This window comes from Typopeltis vanoorti, chromosome 19, assembly GCF_054136105.1.
Source record: "Typopeltis vanoorti isolate ZY-2024b chromosome 19, IOZ_Tvanoo_1.0, whole genome shotgun sequence".
NCBI classification, from domain to species: Eukaryota; Metazoa; Arthropoda; class Arachnida; order Uropygi; family Thelyphonidae; genus Typopeltis; species Typopeltis vanoorti.
The window spans coordinates 35,277,461-35,296,354 of record NC_143567.1 but is presented as its reverse complement, the minus strand read 5'-3'; the positions used below and the strand labels follow the sequence as shown (position 1 = coordinate 35,296,354).

The window sequence follows — 18,894 nt, the reverse complement described above, 5'->3', positions numbered from 1 at the left end:
ACGTTTGTTTTGACAATGGAAATATTATGTTAAATATTTATATTTTTTAAATAACATGTTTAAACAAAATTACGAAAGGAAACTGTGAGCAAGAGGGTGAGGAGTGGTTTCTTTGTGTGGAGGGTGGTTGAACCATGGAATGCATTGCCTGATGGAGTGGTGAGAGCGAGAACGGTCAATGAGTTTAAGGAGTGGTATGATAGACTTTGTGTTTCTTGGGGGGGGGGGACCTCCCCTCGATGAATCTTAACAGACTTTATGTTCTTAGGAAGGACCTCCCACGATGAGTCTTTTGACTCCATGGAGGCCTGAATAATAATAATAATAATAATAATAACATTTATTGAAATAAATGAGACATTTTGCTTTCTTTCTTTGCAAAATAAAATTATATGGGTCGCACATTTCAATTTTAGGAACGAATTTTTTTTTTTTTTTAATGAACAACAAATGATGTTAAACTGCATTACTCAGGGTTTCTGATTGTGAGTCTTTTTAATATCAAAAATTTATATCCAATGGTATTTTATCAGAGATTCTTCGCCTTTGTCTTTTGCTTAAAACTGCAACAGTACAATTACAGTGGAACCTCGGTTGTCGAACTTAATTCGTTCCCGAAGACTGTTCGGAAACTGAATTGCTCGAAAACTGAAACCATTTTCCCATAAGAATCAATGCAAAATGGATTAATCCGTTCCTGAACCCCAGATGATTGGTTATTTAAACCTTTACAACAGTACTTCATGCATAAGATCATATTACCGCATAGAGACATTGTATAGGGGTGCCTAAATTTTCTTTGCCTAGGGGGGGTCAGATACTCTTGCACCAGCCCTGAGACTACCATGCTTAGATATGTTTACCTGGGGTTCTTGAGATGAGAAAAAGAGAGTGTTCATGGTAGGTGACTAAGATATTGACAGCACTGTGAGATGCTCCCTAAAGGGATAGAATGAAGGTATGTAGGTTGCAAAATATGATGCAATAGAACGATTTAAATCATCCTTGGAAATGTTGTAAAAAGTATAATTAGCAAGAATGTGAGACAGCTTTTCCATAAAGAAGTTGTATTTTCTATGTTTACATTTTTGCAGCTGTGGCAATGATTCATGTTGAGTATTTTATCTGGAAAAACCAATTCCTTAAACAAACTGAAGGTGTTGTAATGGAAAATCCTTTGAGACTTTAGCATTTAATTCACTTTTCCTGCAAGCCCAAATATGGCTGAGGTATATAGATGATATCTTTGCCATTTGGTAGCATGACTCAAAGGTTCTTTCTTTTTACAGTTACTCAATATTATTACCATTATTATTATTATTATGTGACACCTCCAGGGAGTCCAAAGACTCATCAAGGGAGAGTGTACCAACGGCATCGAACAATTGAACCCCTTCCAACTACTAGCCACACTCAAATTTGCTTAACTTTTTGCAAGCCATTATCAGAGGCTCTACCAATCGACCAACTTTTGCTGTTGGACAGGGAAATTAAGCAGCTTTAGCCTTCTTTGATATTTTCATTACAAGGTAATCAGATGTGTTCAGTCTATTGTAAGCCCTCCCCTCCCCCACACACAAGCAGGAACTGGAATAACAAGCTCTGCTCACAATATGGGAACAAAATGTATACAACAGAAAAATCCACACCACACTCCTTCAGAAAGATTGTTCTCAGAAGTGTCACAAATTCTATGAGACTTGATTAACTGCAATAGAACTAATAATGTGATCTTGCATATTATTTTGGTAGTGTGCCAAAATAATATGCAAAATAATAATAATAATATTATTATTATTATTATTATTCAGGCCTCCATGGAGTCAAAAGACTCATCGTGGGAGGTCCTTCCTAAGAAACACAAAGTCTATCAAGACTCATCGAGGGGAGGCCCCCCCCCAAGAAACACAGAGTCTATCATACCACTCCTTAAACTCATTGACTGTTCCCGCTCTCACCACTCCATCAGGCAATGCATTCCATGGTTCGACCACCCTCCATGCAAAGAAACCACTTCTCACCCTCTTGCTCACAGTTTCCTTTTGTAATTCCAGGGATGGTCTCTTGTCATCACTCCTTCCTGCTGTTCAATCAAGCAAAAGAATTCCCCAGTGTCAACCCTGTAACCACCTCTCAACAGTTTAAAAGTCTCAATCATATCAATGATTGAGACTTTTAAAATCTCTCTGGTGATAGAAGAATCTCTCCTTCTATCCACCAAACTCTGCAGTCCACATTCCCTCAGCCAGTCCTCATAACTATCATTGTACTGTCCTGAAACCATCTTTGTTATCTGCCTTTGTACCTTTTCCATAGTTAATTTGGTCCCCTTCAAATCCTTGGGACCAAATCTGAGAACAATAGTCCAAATGTGGTCTGATCAGGATCTTATACAATGGAATGATAACTGTTTTATCTCTGCAGGTCAGCATCCTTCTCAATATTGCGGCAATCCTCTGTGTTACCATCACCACCTTTGCAATATGTCCCCTAAATTTCAGGTTTCTATCAATCATCAACCCCAGATCTCTTGTCTCCCCTACTTCCTCCAGTATAACTCCTCCCATAGAGTATGCAGCGTCCCACCAATGTTTCCCAAGCCTCAAGACCTTACATTTTGCTGCATTAAACTGACACTCCCTTTCATTTGTCCACCTATCTAGCTTATTCAAATCCTCTTGCAGGGCTGCCGCATCTGCACTATTACTAATAATTCTTCCCAGCTTCGCATCATCCGCAAACAACTGAATATCCCCTTGCAATCCACTGACAATGCCATTGATGTTGAATGACTGGAATGTCAAGCCATTCCACCTCATGCTTTATCAGTGATTGAATTTAAGTTGAGGGATAACAGGCATTGTATGAGTATGATTATTGTAGGCCTTTTGTCATGAGTCTTCAGACTCCTTGAAGATACCAGATATTAGAATAATAATTATTATTATAACAATAATAATAACACTGAATTACTGTTGTGCTGAAATAAATTACTAGCATATTTCAGATATCAGCAAATTAAGATTTATACCATTTCTTATGTTTGGTCTTAATTTATTTAGTGCATTGTAGTTCTGAATAATTTTTTTATTTTTCATCCCATTTTTGTAGATTTCATATAAATCTGTGTTTTTCATACACATCCAGAGATGAAATCTGTACGGCGGTAAGAGATGTAGCAGATGGTGTAAATAGTGGTCAAATATATGTAAGGTATTCATTGTTTTTTGTTTGTTTGTTTTTTCGTTTTTTGCAGATTTTCTTAACCTTTCATTATATAACTTATGGAAACAACTACAGTCAACCCTCCTATAACGCGATTAATTCGTACCACGATATATGGAAACCGTGTTATAAGAAACTCAGATTTAACATGCAAACCAGGTTAATTCGTGCCACGTTATATGGAAACCGTGCTATAAAAAACTCAGAATTAGTACGAATCAGATTGATTCGTACCGCGTTATATGGGAACCACACTTTAAACAATTTAAAATTTGGATTTTGTCCTCAAGAGATATAAACTTTCTTTTTAACTGTTTTCTTGTTTCTTTTGTGTCTGACGTTATGCAAACCTGGGCTTAACAATTATTTTATTATTATTATATTACAACAAATAAAAAATATTACCTACAGTATTGTGTAATGTTGTTCAATTACGATAGCACAAATTAAGCGAGCAAAAGGCACTTTATTGAACACTAATTGTGATATGTACGTCTGCATGGATTTATAGACAGTTTCCTACTAAGTTGCACTTAAAATTGATGACAAAGTGGGTGGTTGCAACAGCGAAAGTTCGGCAGCGCTATTGGATAAAAAAATTCACGCAAATATGCAACAGCCAATCATATGGTCTATTTTAAGCATTAAAACGATGCGAGATTGTTCACAGAGCACTGTGAACAATCTCGCATCGTTTCTTCGCTTATAGGGGAATTCCCTGATAACTGAAATTGGAAAATGGTGATGTACCTTCACCAAAAAGAAGAGAATTCCCCGTTAATTTCAACTGTAAAAATTTAACACATAGATAAATTCATGCTATATAGAATCTTCTTAAACCAATTAAGTTGATGGAATGTTGTTGAACGGAAACAGCTTTATAAGAGTACTGTGTTATAGGAGGGCTGTCGCAATTTTGGTTCTGCGTTATATGGAAACCGTGTTATAAGAGTACCGCGTTATAGGAGGGTTGACTGTACAGTGTTAGAGTAAAACTTGAGTTTAATATAAACCAAAATAAACACTCAACGTTTCGACCTTCACCTTAAGGTCATCATCTGGAGTATGCGCATATATACAAAAACCAAGCTGCACTACAATCTACATGGCATGCTAAAGTTACTGACCAACCATTACAACTATTGGCCTCACTGCCAGTGGAAAAAAAATACCTTACTACATCAAAGCTAGAGTCCTATTATTATTAATTATTATTATTATTATTTGGGCCTCCATAGAGTCAAGAGACTAATCGTGGGAGGTCCTCCCTAGGAAACAGTCTATCATAACTCATCGACCATTCTTGCTCTCACCACTATATCACGCATTGCATTCCATGGTTCAACCACCCTCCACACAAAGAAACCAGTCCTCACCCTCTTGCTCACAGCTTCCTTTCGTAATCTCCAGGGATGGCCCCCTTGTCATCACTCCTTCCTACTGTTCCATCAAGCGAAAGAACTCCCCAGTGTCTGCCCTGTAACTGCCTCTCAACAGTTTAAAAGTCTCAATCATATCACCTCTCCTTCTTCTATCCACCAAATGCTGCAGTCCACATTCCCCCAGTCGATCCTCATAACTAACATATGGTCCTGAAACCATCTTTGTTATCCGCCTCTGTACCTTTTCCATAGTTAATTTATCTCCTTCAAATCCTGGAGACCAAATTCGAGAACAATAGTCTAAGTGTGGTCTGATCAGGATCTTATACAAGAGAATGATAACTCTTCTCTCTCTGCAGGTCAGCGTCCTTCTGAATATTGCAGCAATCCTCTGGGTTACCTTCACCACGTTTGCAACATGCACCCTAAATTTCAGTTTTCTATCAATCATCACCCCCAGATCTCTTGTCTCCCCTACTTCCTCCAGTACAGCTCCTCCCATTGACTATGCAACCTCCCATCGATGTACCCAAACTTCAAGACTTTACATTTTGTAGCATTAAACCGACATCCCCATTCATTTGTCCATGTGTCTAGTTTATTCAAATCCTCTTGCATGGCTGCCACATCTGCACTATTACTAATAACCCTTCCCAGCTTCACATCATCTGCAAACAGCTGAATATCTCCTTGCAATCCATTAATAATGTCATTGATTTAAAGGTTAAACAATGCAGGTCCCAGTACTGAGCCCTGTGGAACCCCACTTGTAAACTTCTGCTTCCTTGATAATGTCTCACCATACACAACTCTCTGATACCTATCAGATAGCTAATCCTGAATCCAGTTGACTAACACCCAACATCTAAATGCATGTGCTGTAACTTAAATATCAGCGTATCATGTGGCACCCTGTCAAATGCCTTTGCAAAATCCAAAAAAAAAAGCAGTATATGCATTTCCCTCAAGAACTGCTCTTGTCACTTTATTATAAAAGGCAATCATATTACTAAAGCAAGAGCGCCCCTTACAAACTGGCTTATATTTAGACACTTCCAGTCTGCTACCACCCTTATGCAATGGTACTATCTTACCTTCCTTCCATTCCTTGGGTGTCTTTCCTGTAGCCAGACTTTCATTGAAAAGCCAGGTCAAAGGAGCTGACAGTTCTTTAGCACATTCTCTCAAAACCCATAGTGAAATACCATCCGGTCTCACTGCTTTACTGACATCAGAGTACACAGTATTTGGAACACACTTTCCTCTTGCACCTCTAAACCTTGAACCTCCCCTTAGGTTACAAAATTAAATTAAGCTGGAGAGCAACATGTTTACAAAAAGGAAAAAGTTAACAAATAATAGATTAAAAAAATTACTTATATATGTATCTATATAAATTACAGTCAACTGGTATGGATAGTGGCCAATAAAAGCTGAAAAAATTGCTTCAAGTCCTAAAATCAGGGTTTGCTTGAAACTAAATGGACTGAATGTGTGCCATCCAATTTTTTGGGATTTTTATGCCACCATTATTGTTAAGATTAGGATGGTTTATCAAAATTTCACAGGTTTCTTTAAATTTCCGTTCATACCAAGTTTTTGTATGATGTAACAAGCAAGTACTTTTCCAATCAATTTGGTGTAGGATGTTAAGAGCGTGACATGCTCTTGACAAGCTGTTGAAGGATTATTATTATTATCGTATTAACACTAGGAAGATATTTCATATGGTAGAATAAGGGAAAAGACAAGGGGCCATTGTTGGAAGTTGCAAAAGAAGGTGGTGAGTAAAAGGGTAAGAAATAAGTTTTTTGCATGGAGAGTGGCAGGAGCATAGAATACATTGCCTGAGAGGGTGGTAGACTGTACAGACTGTGGATGAGTTTGAGGAGTGGTATGATAGACTTTGTGTTAACTAGTGTTGACCTCCCATGATGGGTTTGTGACTCCATGGAGGATAATGATAATAATAATAATAAGACTATAACATAGATAGTATGTTCCCGTGGCCTTAATCAGGCTGCATGTGGAATAGTAATACTCCTACTAATATCTGCTATATTAGTAGAAGTATGCCAGAAACTGATGAGCCTAGGGATACTTGGCACAGATATGGTTATCTGGTTTTCAAGGGGATGAGGATATATAAGAGAGGATCCAGGGAAGTTTCACTAAGTTAGTGTCAGATGTATGAAATGTTCGATATGAGCACAGATTGAGGGAATGCAACTTACAGAGCCTTGTGAATAGAAGAGGGGATATCACTGGACATGAGTTGGTGAGGGGGTTGTCACCAAATTAATGTGAAGGAGAAGTTTTGCAAAGAGCAGAGGGAGACAAAGGTCACACAAGAAGTCATCCCTAGCTGTATAAGAAGGTGTGAGAAAGAGAGTAAGGAGCATGATTTTTGCATGGAGAGTGGTTGGTAAGTGAAATGCATTGCCTGAAAGTTCGGTGAGTGCACAAACTCTGAACGGGTTTAAGGCATAGTTCTATGATATTTTTTGAATTAGAGTGTGAATCTCTGTGATGGGTTCTTTGACAACATGTAGGTCTGATGTCAATTATAATAATAAGTGTTTTTATAATTTATTTTTAACTATTATATTCTAGTTCAAGCTTCAATTTTTTTTCTTATTATCACTTGATATGATGTGTGTGTTAATAACAACAGGATGAAAAGTTTTTAACCATTATAGAGATATAGTGAAAGACAATTTACCAAACTGCTTAAAAGGAAAGATTGACAACCAGTGGGTACTCCCAACAATAATCTATAATGAAACCTGGAGTATGAGCACCATTTAAGAACTCTATTATATTACTCTATAAGCGCCATTTAAGAACTCTATTATAAGCAATATCATAAGGGACGTTGTGGCATGCAGTACTTGTGGCATGTATGCATCTCGGGAATTGGATATGTGGCTTGTGAAAGAGAGCCGAGAGCGTATGTGCGCAAAATGCAGGCAGTTGGAGGAAATAAGTGCATTAGAAATATCGATATCCGACCTTGTTGCTCGAGGAACGGGGAATGAATGTAGGAAGACAAGTAGTGTGATAGGAGAGAATGAAAAAAATATATATATGAATGAGAAAATAATAGTTGATAGTGTGGAAGGTGTGAGTGACTGTGAAAGTTTAGGAGATGGTTTTGTTTAGGAGATGGTTTTATTTGTCAGTCAACTCTTAATTTAGATTAAGAGTGACTGACCTGCAGAGGGAGATAGATGAGCTGAAAGAGGAGGTGGAATGTCTTGTGAATGAGAGCAGAAGTATGAAAGATAATATTAGGAGAATGGAAGAGATAAATGCAAGGTGATTCAGAGTAGGGGAGAGAGAGAATTTTGGGAGTATGAGTGAGAGGTATGGGTATGCTAGCAGATGAGAGGATGGAAACAGTAGGAGAGACGGAATGAGAGAGAGATATGGAAGTGGTAGAAGAGGAGAGAATGGAAACGGTAGGAGAGATGGAATGAGAGAGAGAGGTATCGGAATGCTAGAAGATGAGAGGATGGAAACAGTGGGAAAGACGGAATGAAAGAGGGATATGGAAGTGCTAGAAGTGGAGAAAATGGAAACAGTAGGAGTGAGGGAATGAGATAGATGTATGGGAATGCTAGAAGATGAGAGGATGGAGACAGTAGGAGAGACGGAATGAGAGAGGGATATGGAAGTGCTAGAAGAGGAGAGAATAGAAACAGTAGGAGAGAGAGGTATGGGAATGCTAGAAGAGAGAATAGTAGTAGAGGAGAGGGAATGAGAGAGACCTATGGGAGCGTGAGGAGTGTTTGCCAGGAGGAACAATAGAAAGGGTGGCTATGGCAATTAAGAGAGGTGAAAGGGTGGATGAGATGATTGTGATGGTGGGAACAAATGACTTGAGTGGTAATGTAAGTCGAGCAGTGAGAGATATGAGATTTTTGCTTGAGGCTGTATGGAAGAAGACAGAGAGAGGAAAAATAGTGTGTGTGTTGCCTAGGTATGATGATGATGAGCTGAGCAGAAGAGCGGTGATATTGAATGACATAATAGCGAGAATGTGTGACAAGAGGGGACTGGTATATGTGGATGCTTGGAGTGCGTTTGAGGAAAGAGAGGAATTGTATGCGAGAGACCGCTTACATTTGAATGAGGAAGAACGTAGGCATCTGGAGAGATTGCTGTTCTGAACGAGTCAGTGTGTCCCAGGGAGAGGAAAAATAGTGTGTGTGTTGCCTAGGTATGATGATGATGAGCTGAGCAGAAGAGCGGTGATATTGAATGACATAATAGCGAGAATGTGTGACAAGAGGGGACTGGTATATGTGGATGCTTGGAGTGCGTTTGAGGAAAGAGAGGAATTGTATGCGAGAGACCGCTTACATTTGAATGAGGAAGAACGTAGGCATCTGGAGAGATTGCTGTTCTGAACGAGTCAGTGTGTCCCAGGGAGGATGATAGCAGGGGTTGCCTCTTGTGGGAATGGATACTTGGGAGAAGGGAGACAATGTCAGATAACACTGAGCCCAGTGGAGTCTAGAAGGGATAATGCTGGGTATAGAAACAATGCCGTTTATATGCTTTATACTAATGCCAGGAGTATTCGGAATAAGGGAGAGGAATTGGTGGCACAGATAGCATCGGCCTGGCCAAAAATTATTCGGATCACTGAGACGTGGTTGACAGAAGGTATAATAACAGGAATAGAAGTCGCAGGGTATAGCATTTTTCATCAGGATAGGAGGGGAAAGCTTGGTGGTGGGGTAATGCTTATGATAAGTGATGACCTATGTCCTCTAAGAGTGGAGGCTTTGGAAGGAAGTGAGACAAATGATTTTGAGGGTGTATGGTGTGAGGTAGAGGTAGGCAACACAGGATATTTAGTGGGGTGTTGCTACAGACCCAGGAGCACAGAGGATGGGGACCAGGAGATGTTTAGACAGCTAAGTTTGGCAAGTGCAAGAAGAATGATTGTTATGGGCAATTTTAACTACAGTAGTATAAATTGGAGAGAGGAAGATGCATGTAGCAATAGGAGGATTTTTATTTTAGGGGAATTTCTAGATTTCTTGAGGGACAAATGTCTTAGGCATCATTTAACAGAGGGAACAAGAGGTTCAGGAGTTTTGGATTTGGTTATAGCATCAGAAGAGTCGATAATAACTGAGTTGACATCTCTCCCACCAGTTGGAGAGAGTGACCATATGGTGTTGACTTGGAAAACTAATAGACATGCAGGAGTATCAAAGAGACGGGAACTTATGTGGAATTATAAGGCAGGTGATTATAATAGTCTTAGACGTCAACTTCGGGAAGTTTCATGGAGGGAGGAATTGGAAGGCCGGGATATCACTAGTGCGTGGGAAATTGTGAAAGAATATTTGTTATCAGCAATGGTAAGTTGTATACCACGAGTGAAGAAGAGGACGCAATTTGGAGTAAAGTGGATGATAAACAATATTAAACAGGAATTGCATGCGAAAAAGAGGCTATGGAAGAGATATAAGGAGACAGGTGAAGAGATGCATGAGGAATATAAGACACAGGCCCGAAGAGTGACTAGTGTGGTAAGGAAAGCGAAACTGGAATATGAGAGGAGATAGGCCCTAAGATCTAAAGAAAATCCTAGGGAATTTTTTAGCTATATGGTCAATAGGAGGAGAAATGACTGTGGAAGAATGATATTGCGGGATAAAAATGGGAATAGAGTGACTGATGCAGAGGACATAGTGGAATTGTTCAATGAACACTTTATTGGAGTATTTCATCCCAGAGATGTCAGTTTTAATGCTAGAGGGATAGGGCTGGTTCGAGGTCTGGAGGTACAGGAGGAGAGTGTGTTTCAGATACTGAGTACTCTGGATGTCAGTAAAGCTTTGGGACTGGATGGTATTTCACCACGAGTTTTGAGAGAATGTGCTAGGGAACTGACAGTGCCTTTAACCTGGCTTTTCAATGAAAGTCTGGCTTCGGCAAAGGTGCCCAGGGAATGGAAGGAAGTTAAGATAGTGCCATTGCATAAGGGTGGTAGCAGACTGGAATTGTCTAATTATAGACCAGTTTGTGTGTCATCAGTAGTTGTTAAGATCTTGGAGAAAGTAGTGAGGGACCATATACAGCATTGGGCAGATGAGGGTAATGTTATCTGTGAGAGTCAACATGGATTTGTGAAAGGGCGCTCTTGTTTTAGCAATATGCTAGCCTTTTATAATAAAGTTACAAGAACATTAGATGAGGGAAAGGCATATACTGCAATTTTCTTAGACTTGGCGAAGGCATTTGAGAGGGTGCCAGATGATAAGCTGATATTTAAGTTGCAGCACATGGGTCTGGATGTCAGATTGGTCAACTGGATTCAGGATTGGCTGTCTGATAGGTATCAGAGTGTTGTGTATGGTGGAGCAGTTTCAAGGAGGCAGAGGGTTACAAGTGGGGTCCCACAGGGCTCAGTACTAGGACCTATATTGTTTAACCTTTATATCAATGACATTGCCAGTGGATTGCAAGGGGATATTCAGTTGTTTGTGGATGTTGGGAAGCTGGGAAGGATTATTAGTAATAGTGCAGATGTGGTAGCCCTGCAAGAGGATTTAAATAAGCTAGATAGATGGGCAAATGAATGGGGGTCAGTTTAATGCAGCAAAATGTAAGGTCTTGAGGTTTGGGAAACATCGATGGGATGCTGCATACTCTATGGGAGGAGTTATACTGGAGGAAGTAGGGGAGACAAGAGATCTGGAGTTGATGATTAATAGAAACCTTAGGTTTAGGGGACATATTGCAAAGATGGTGAAGGTAATGCAGAGGATTGCTGCAATTATGAGAAGGACACTGACCTGCAGAGATAAAAGAGTTATCATTCTGTTGTATAAGTCTCTGATCAGACCACACTTGGACTATTGTTCTCAGATTTGGTCCCCAGGATTTGAAGGGGATAAATTAACTCTGGAAAGGATACAAAGACGGATGACAAAGATGGTTTCAGGACTGTACAAGGATAGTTACGAGGATCGGCTGAGAGAATGTGGACTGCAGAGTTTGGTGGATAGAAGAAGGAGAGGTGATATGATTGAGACTTTTAAACTGTTGAGAGGTGGTTACAGGGTTGACACTGGGGAGTTCTTTTGCTTGGTTGAACAGCAGGAAGGAGTGATGACAAGAGGCCATCCCTGGAAGTTACGAAAGGAAACTGTGAGCAAGAGGGTGAGGAGTGGTTTCTTTGCGTGGAGGGTGGTTGAACCATGGAATGCATTGCCTGATGGAGTGGTGAGAGGGAGAACGGTCAATGAGTTTAAGGAGTGGTATGATTGACTTTGTTTTTCTTAGTGGGGGACAACCCTCGATGAGTCTTGACAGACTTTATGTTCTTAGGAAGGACCTCCCACGACGAGTCTTTTGACTCCATGGAGGCCTGAATAATAATAATAATAATAATAATAATAATGACTAAAACATCTAGAGAAGCTGAAACAACACAACAAAACATGGAAAGAGTAATTTTAAGAATAATGCAATTAGATAAAAAGAATAATACTTGGATAAGGAAACAAACAAAGGTAATGGACATTGCATTCAGTAATAAAAGGCAATAAATGGCACTTTGAAGGACATGTGATGATAATGTCTGACAACATATGGGTAAGGAAAACAACAGAATGTACACCAAGAACTGGTTGCTGGAAATCAGGCAGACCAGCAGTAAGATGGAATGATGATATAAAGAGATATAAACTATTGGCTTGGATTGGTGGATGGCTGATAGACATGTATCTGTGTTAGTATTTCTACACGATTAGTGTTAGTAAGTGTAAAGTTATACACTTTGGCATGATGAGATTTCCAAAGGCTTGCTATATTAGTAGGAGTAGGCCAGAAACTGATGAGGCTAGGGATCTGGTAGTTATGATGGATAGGAAACTGAGGTTCAAAGGTCACATTACAAACATTATTAGTATTATTATGTGACACCTCCAGGGAGTTCAAAGACTCATCAAGGGGAGGGCATCTACTCTACAACTGTCTCCACAGGCCACACCAACGTCATCTACCACCCACCACCATCTCTAGCATTTCCACAGACAATCACAAACGTCCATGCCTATGCCTGGATTCGAACCTGCAGCCTTTTGGCTGAAGAGTGGATATGCTAACCACTCGGCCAACCAGGCCTGCCATTTGCAAATACAACTCAGAGGGTAATTGTGATGTTGAACATTGACATATAAGGATGAAGAGGTAATTTTTGCCTCATTAAAAGGCCTTGATACAACTGCACCCAAAGTATTGTGCACAGATTTTGTCTCTCTGTTTCAGAGGGCATACGGAAGCTGTAGAAAGAGTGCAAAAATAGTAATAAAGATTCTGGATATCTGGATTACAGAATATAGATTACAAGGTCTTCATTTCTGTGAGGAGGATTTCTGTTATTTGGACTGGGCAGGTATTTGGATCAAGAGAACTGAAGCAGTATTCAGACCATTGGTAGGAGGAATAGAAGTCACGGAGGTCATCCCATGTAGCCCTTATAATGCTAAAAGGCACAAGACTGAGAACTAGTGGGTGAAGGTTGTTCTGCAGCAAAAGAGACTTGTATAAGATTGTGATCCGATTTACCAAGAGAAAACTGACTTCCACTGTATACTTGGAAGAGGAATTTGTTAGGAAGAGATAAACTGTGTTGGCAAATTGCAGGAGTTTGTCAGGTATTTTGGTAAGGAGATTGATGATCTGTTTAGGCCATTGCTAATGACATCTTGGCATCCCTGCCAGCTTGATCAGTGAACTTAAAGACAGGAAGCCAGTTTGAGTTGTGGACATTGAAGTCCCCAGAAAAGAAAACCTCATTATTAAGGTATTTCGATTTATTTATTTATTTATTTCATATCCAAAGACAAGTGGTACAGTAATAAGTAAGTGGTACAATATTATTTACAACAAATAGGATATACAGTGGTATCTCGCTAATCCGAACTAATAAAAACCGCACTCGTTCAGATTATCAAAAAGTTCGGATTAGCGAATTTTCCCCCAAGAGGCAACAATAACTAGCATTTAAGACAAAAATAATCAGATTCTAATGGTATATCAGTTTAATTCTATAAATAAATGAAGTAACTGATAGAAAAAAAGCTACTGTACTGTAATGTAAAACTGAAAAAATAATACAGTACACAAGTTTATTTTAGTAAAAAATTTAGTTTGTATGTACCTGTTTTGTTGAGGATTCTGGTTTAATAAAATTGCATATACAATTGTACATAACTTAATTTGCGTAAAAAATATCACTTTCTTGTACACAACACAAAATTTGAAGGTTGAAGATTTGTGGGTTGCAGAAATTGGTCAATAGGCAGAAAAGGGGTGATATGATTGAGACATTCAAATTACTGAAGGGTTTCTATAAGATTAATTAGGATATTTTTCAGAACAGTGGTGGGAGAACTATGAGCCATCCATGGAAACTGGGCAAGAGTGTGGTTAGCAAGGGTGTTAGAACTAGGTTTTTTACTTGGAGAGTGGTGAATGAGTGGAATAAGCTGCCATAAAAAAGTTTTTTTTTTATTTCTTTGTAAACAAAGTCATTGATTTTCTTTTGCTTCTTGGAAGCTAAACTTTTTTCGAATGCTTCTTTTCGGAGCTGCATTGCCAATAAAATTTTGTGGAATGGCGTATCTTTCTGTTTAGTCCAGTCTATACACATATTAAAACTGTCAACTGCTTTTTGTGTTTTACTTTTTTTTTTTCTTCGAGCTCTTTATCGTCATCTAATTCATTCTGTAGCATCATATTTATAATTTAAGCATCCGATTTGATTTCGAATTCCCTTTTGGTTCTACCTGTAATCCATTCTGTAACATCTATTTGTGAAATTTCACCATTTGGATTTATATTTTTAACCAACTTATGCATGTTTTGAATTTCCACTTTTTGTGCATCACCATAGTTATCTTCGTAAATTCTAGAAGGCCACAGTTTTTTCCGTGACGCTCGACAGCGGTGATTCATGCCGACAATACATTACGTACTGTACAGTATAAAAAAGCAAACATGAACACACAGTAAATCAAAATAGGCCTGCAGTGTAACCATACAATCGACAGTATGAAAAGAATACTGTAATAAGAATAAAATAAATAATAATAATAGTTAAAATAATAATTATTAAATAAAAATAATAGTACACAAAATAATAATACGTAATAAATAAAACTTTTTTTTTTCTTTCAAACCGCAGTTCGGATTACTGGATGGTTCGGACTAAAGAGGTTCGGATTAGCGAGATACTACTTATTACAAATGAGAACAGCTTAAATTTGATAGGTGAATTATACAGGGAATAATAAGTAAAATATGAAAAAAGAAACTATACATAAGTTATATACAACAAATATGGTCAGATGTTCCTCCAGTATTTTGTGCAATCAATTGCTCTTTCTGTGCAGGATATAAGGTCCTCTTTTGTGCAAGGTGATTGAAGAAAGGGACAAGAAAGAAGGTGTTTCATGGACTGGGTTGTCCCACACAATTATCTGGTGCAGTGAGGTAGAGGTAGCCCCATTTGATGAGATTTTGTTTGCAGCATCCTGTTGTTTCAAATTTGTTGAGGCTTTTCCAAGTATTTCAGTCGAAGTGGCCACCACATGGAAGATGTTCTGCTGTTGGAATACCAGTATTATTCTCAGGGTATAGTGTAAGCCATTGTTGAAGTCTTGTCTCTGGAGGGTTTTTAGGTGGTTCAACAATTGCTAAGAAACTATGTTAGGATCTTAGTCTTTGGGGCACTGTGGTCTGGCCGAATAGAGGGTGGCATTCATCATTCATTTGTCTGCTTTTTTCGTCAGTTGAGAATGCAGATCTTCGAATTGAAGGGGGGGTGCAATATCAGCCAAAGTATACAGGTCTTTTAGTGGTGTTGGTTTCAGGCATCCTGTAATTACGTGGCAGCTTTCATTCAATGCTGGGTCATTTTTCAGCATGGCAGGATCTGGACCATACTGGGAAGGCATATTCAGCAGAAGAATAACAAAAAGCCAAGGCAGAAGATCTCAGTGTGCTAGGGTCTGCATCCCATTTGGAGGAGGTAATGAAGTATGTTGTATCTTGCATTCACTTTTGCCTTAGTTTTTTCTATGTGTGCTTTATATGAAAGGGTGTGATCGAGAGTCACATTGAGATAAACTGGGTTCCAGGAATGTTCTAAATCAGAGCCTTCCCAAGAAATCTCTAGCTTCCTGTTCACTTCCTTATTCTTAAGGTGGAAAAAACCAGTCTGGGTTTTCAAGGGGTTTGGTTTTAATTGATTGCTGCTATAATATGTGATTAGACTATTTAAGGCAAGTGATAGAGTAGTTTCAATGGACTTGAAATTTTTTGATTGAGTAGCTATGGCAAGGTCATCAGCATAGATAAAATATCTAGTTCCTGGAAAGATGGGGAGATCATTAATGTAAATGTTGAAAAGTAATGGTGATAACACACTTCCCTGGGGGAGGCCATTTTTTTGGGGATGCCAGCACTCTTCCTAACCCCCCCAGGTCCACAAAAAATCATCTGTTTTCCAACAGTGATTGGTTCAGGAGAACAAGGTGATGGTCTCTAGTTATTCCGTATATTTTATTTCTGACTGTGAGATCATTTATGGTATCATATGCTGCAGTTTGGTCTACAAAGACTGCTCCTGTGGCTAGTTTTTGCTCATAACCATTTTCTATATATTTAGTGAAGTTGAGAAATTGTGATGTACAGGATTTGCCTGGTCTAAAACCAGCCTGCTCAGCAATAAGATTGGGTTCAATTAGAAGTTGTAGCCTATTCAAAATTAATCATTCATAGAGTTTGAAGAGGTTGCTGAGTAGTGATATAGGTCTGTAATTTTTTGCTTCGGTTGGAGTTTTCCCTGGTTTAAGAAAGGCCACCCCTTTAGCATGCCTCCAGATAGTTGGTATCCTTAGGGTTCTGAGACAGGTGTTGTATAGTTTTAATAACCACTCTTTAGTCCTGAATCCAAAATGTTTAATTTGTTGATTACAGATATCATCAATGCCTGCAGATTTTCTAGATTTTAATAGGTTTATGGCAGCATTGAGTTCGGTGATAGTGAAATCTGAGTTAATCATATTTTGTTCCTCACTTGGGGTTCTAAGTATCTTATTTTTTAGGTGCTTTTTAGAGAATTTTCCATTCAGCAGGAGCTGCTGTTGAGCAATTTGATTAGCTGTTACCTGTGGATGCTCATGTGGCTTAGTGAAATCCTTCCTAATTCTGTTGATAAAGGTCCATGCCTTTCTGCTATTATGGGTCATATCAAGGGCTTCTGTTTCTTTTTTCCATGAGGAACGCCTTTCCTCTGCCATCTTGAAGCATAATTTTTCTCCTGCTTGGATAGTCTCCTCTGATAAGGGGTTGGTGTAAAGTTGTAAGTAATTAGCATACTGGGCTTGTATGTCAATGGAAAGGCCTGGAATATAGTTTGTGCAGCATCTTTGGGGGATGTGTTTGGTGGAGATTTTCCTCAGTATTTTTATTTTTATGAATTCGGGATACTCTTGAGGGTTTGGAGGTACTGGTTCTATGGAGCTGTCAAGATCTTCCAATTTTGATTATAGAAAGTCAAGCTTTAGACAGAGATTGTTGAAGAGGTCAGCATGATTAACAGAGTTTGGAGAGTGATAGAGAGACAGTATATGAAAAGGATAGGTTAGTTTGACAGAGAAATGTTGAGCCAAAACAGATCAAATGGGGGGGGGGAGGTGAATTGTGACAGCAAATACATTTCTTGTCTTCTACAAGACAGATGCTGGCTGATCTCTCAGTTTGACCATTATATGATAAATTGCAAGAACAAGGATTCTTAGAATGGAGGGGAGGAGGGAAAATTGATCCTTTAAACTGCAGATATGTATCAAATGAGATTTGGAAGCAGTGCACAGATTATATTTCTTTAAAGTTCTGGCTGTTTTTCTGATGTGCCCTGGATACGGTTGACAGCAGAGCCTTCAACCCCTGTTCCAACCAGGCTTCCATCACGGTGGAACTCTCCCTTAATCACCAGACCTTCCTGTCAATGGCTACAATGCAATGCCACAAAAGATTAACAAAACAGCAAATAGTTGTTCCTCCCACTTCCTTACATCCCTCTCAGCATATAGATCAGAACAATGCTATTGTTATTCTCTATATCCAGGGAAGGTCAAAAAAATAGCCAGGACTTTAAAGAAATGTAATCTCTGCACTACTTTCCACTCTATTAAGGATCCACTTCCTTTCTTCTTGGTTCCAGCTGTTTAAAAGGTTCCTTATTCTTGCAATTTATCATATTATCATGCCAGTCTGGATGGCCGATTGGTTAGCGTATCCGCTCTCCAGCCAAAAGGCTGTGGGCATGGATGTTTGTGATTGTCTGTGAAAATACTAGTGGTGGTGATGGGCAATAGATGGCATTGGTGTAGATGATGCGGTTTGCAGTAGTTGGTGGAATTGAGTAGTGCACGCTGAGAGTTGTAGAGTAGGTGCCCTCCCTTGATGAGTCTGGACTCCCTGGAGGTGTCAGATAATAATAATAATAATAATAATGGCCATACTGGAAGATCTGCCAACATCTATCTGCTTTGGAGATCACAAGAAATACATATGCTACCACAAGTCTGGTCTAGCTGACCATACTTTAGATACTTTGCTGAATCAGATGGGGAAAAAAACTAGTGTTTTGACACAGTAGTGACAAATACAAACTTGAAATACGTTTTTAAGAATTGGCAGCAGATTTAAACAACCAACCTAATCTAAATAACTATGGTTGTATTAAACTTCCCAAGATTTGGGAAACATTAATTTTTAGCTCATCTGCCCATTAGCACCCATTGAGGGCACTTTGCATAGAATTTTAAGCTTTGAGTCAAGCTTATTCCAATTATTGTTTTGTGTGTGTTACAACAATTTTAATTTTGTATTCCTGATGATATCTCTATGAGGATGTGCTGAAAAGTTGTGTTAATCACCATGAAGGAATTGAGGTAGAACCATGCAATTGCAAATTATTCTACATATTCCCCACAAAGTGTTATACACTTGTTACAATGCTGCTTCATCATTGGAAATCCTCTGAGAAAAAAAAAAGTCTTTCCCTTGTTGTACAAACTAGTCCTCAGTTGCAGATATGACTTCATCATCTTTGGTAAATTTTGTTCTTTTTAAGAGTTTCTTTAAATTTGGGAACAGGAAATAGATGGGGCCAGGTCTGGTGAATAAGATGGGTGAGACAGACATTGAAAGCCCAAGTTGTGTATTGTCTATTGGATTTCATGAG

The 18,894-nt window shown here is 38.9% G+C and overlaps 1 protein-coding gene across 3 annotated transcripts in view; it reads left to right on the top strand.

Moving 5' to 3' along the window:
• The window catches only part of LOC150095993 (dehydrodolichyl diphosphate synthase complex subunit DHDDS-like), a 148,382-nt gene that overhangs the window by 89,282 nt on the left and 40,206 nt on the right, over positions 1-18,894 (top strand). For 2 of the 3 annotated variants that reach the window (XM_090409448.1, XM_090409449.1), the window contains exon 5: positions 3,112-3,213. The exons of the other annotated variant lie outside the window; for it this stretch is intronic. In XM_090409448.1, the coding sequence (XP_090265574.1) occupies positions 3,112-3,213 (102 nt within the window). The remainder of the gene's footprint in view (positions 1-3,111; positions 3,214-18,894) is intronic. 3 annotated transcript variants of the gene reach the window in all.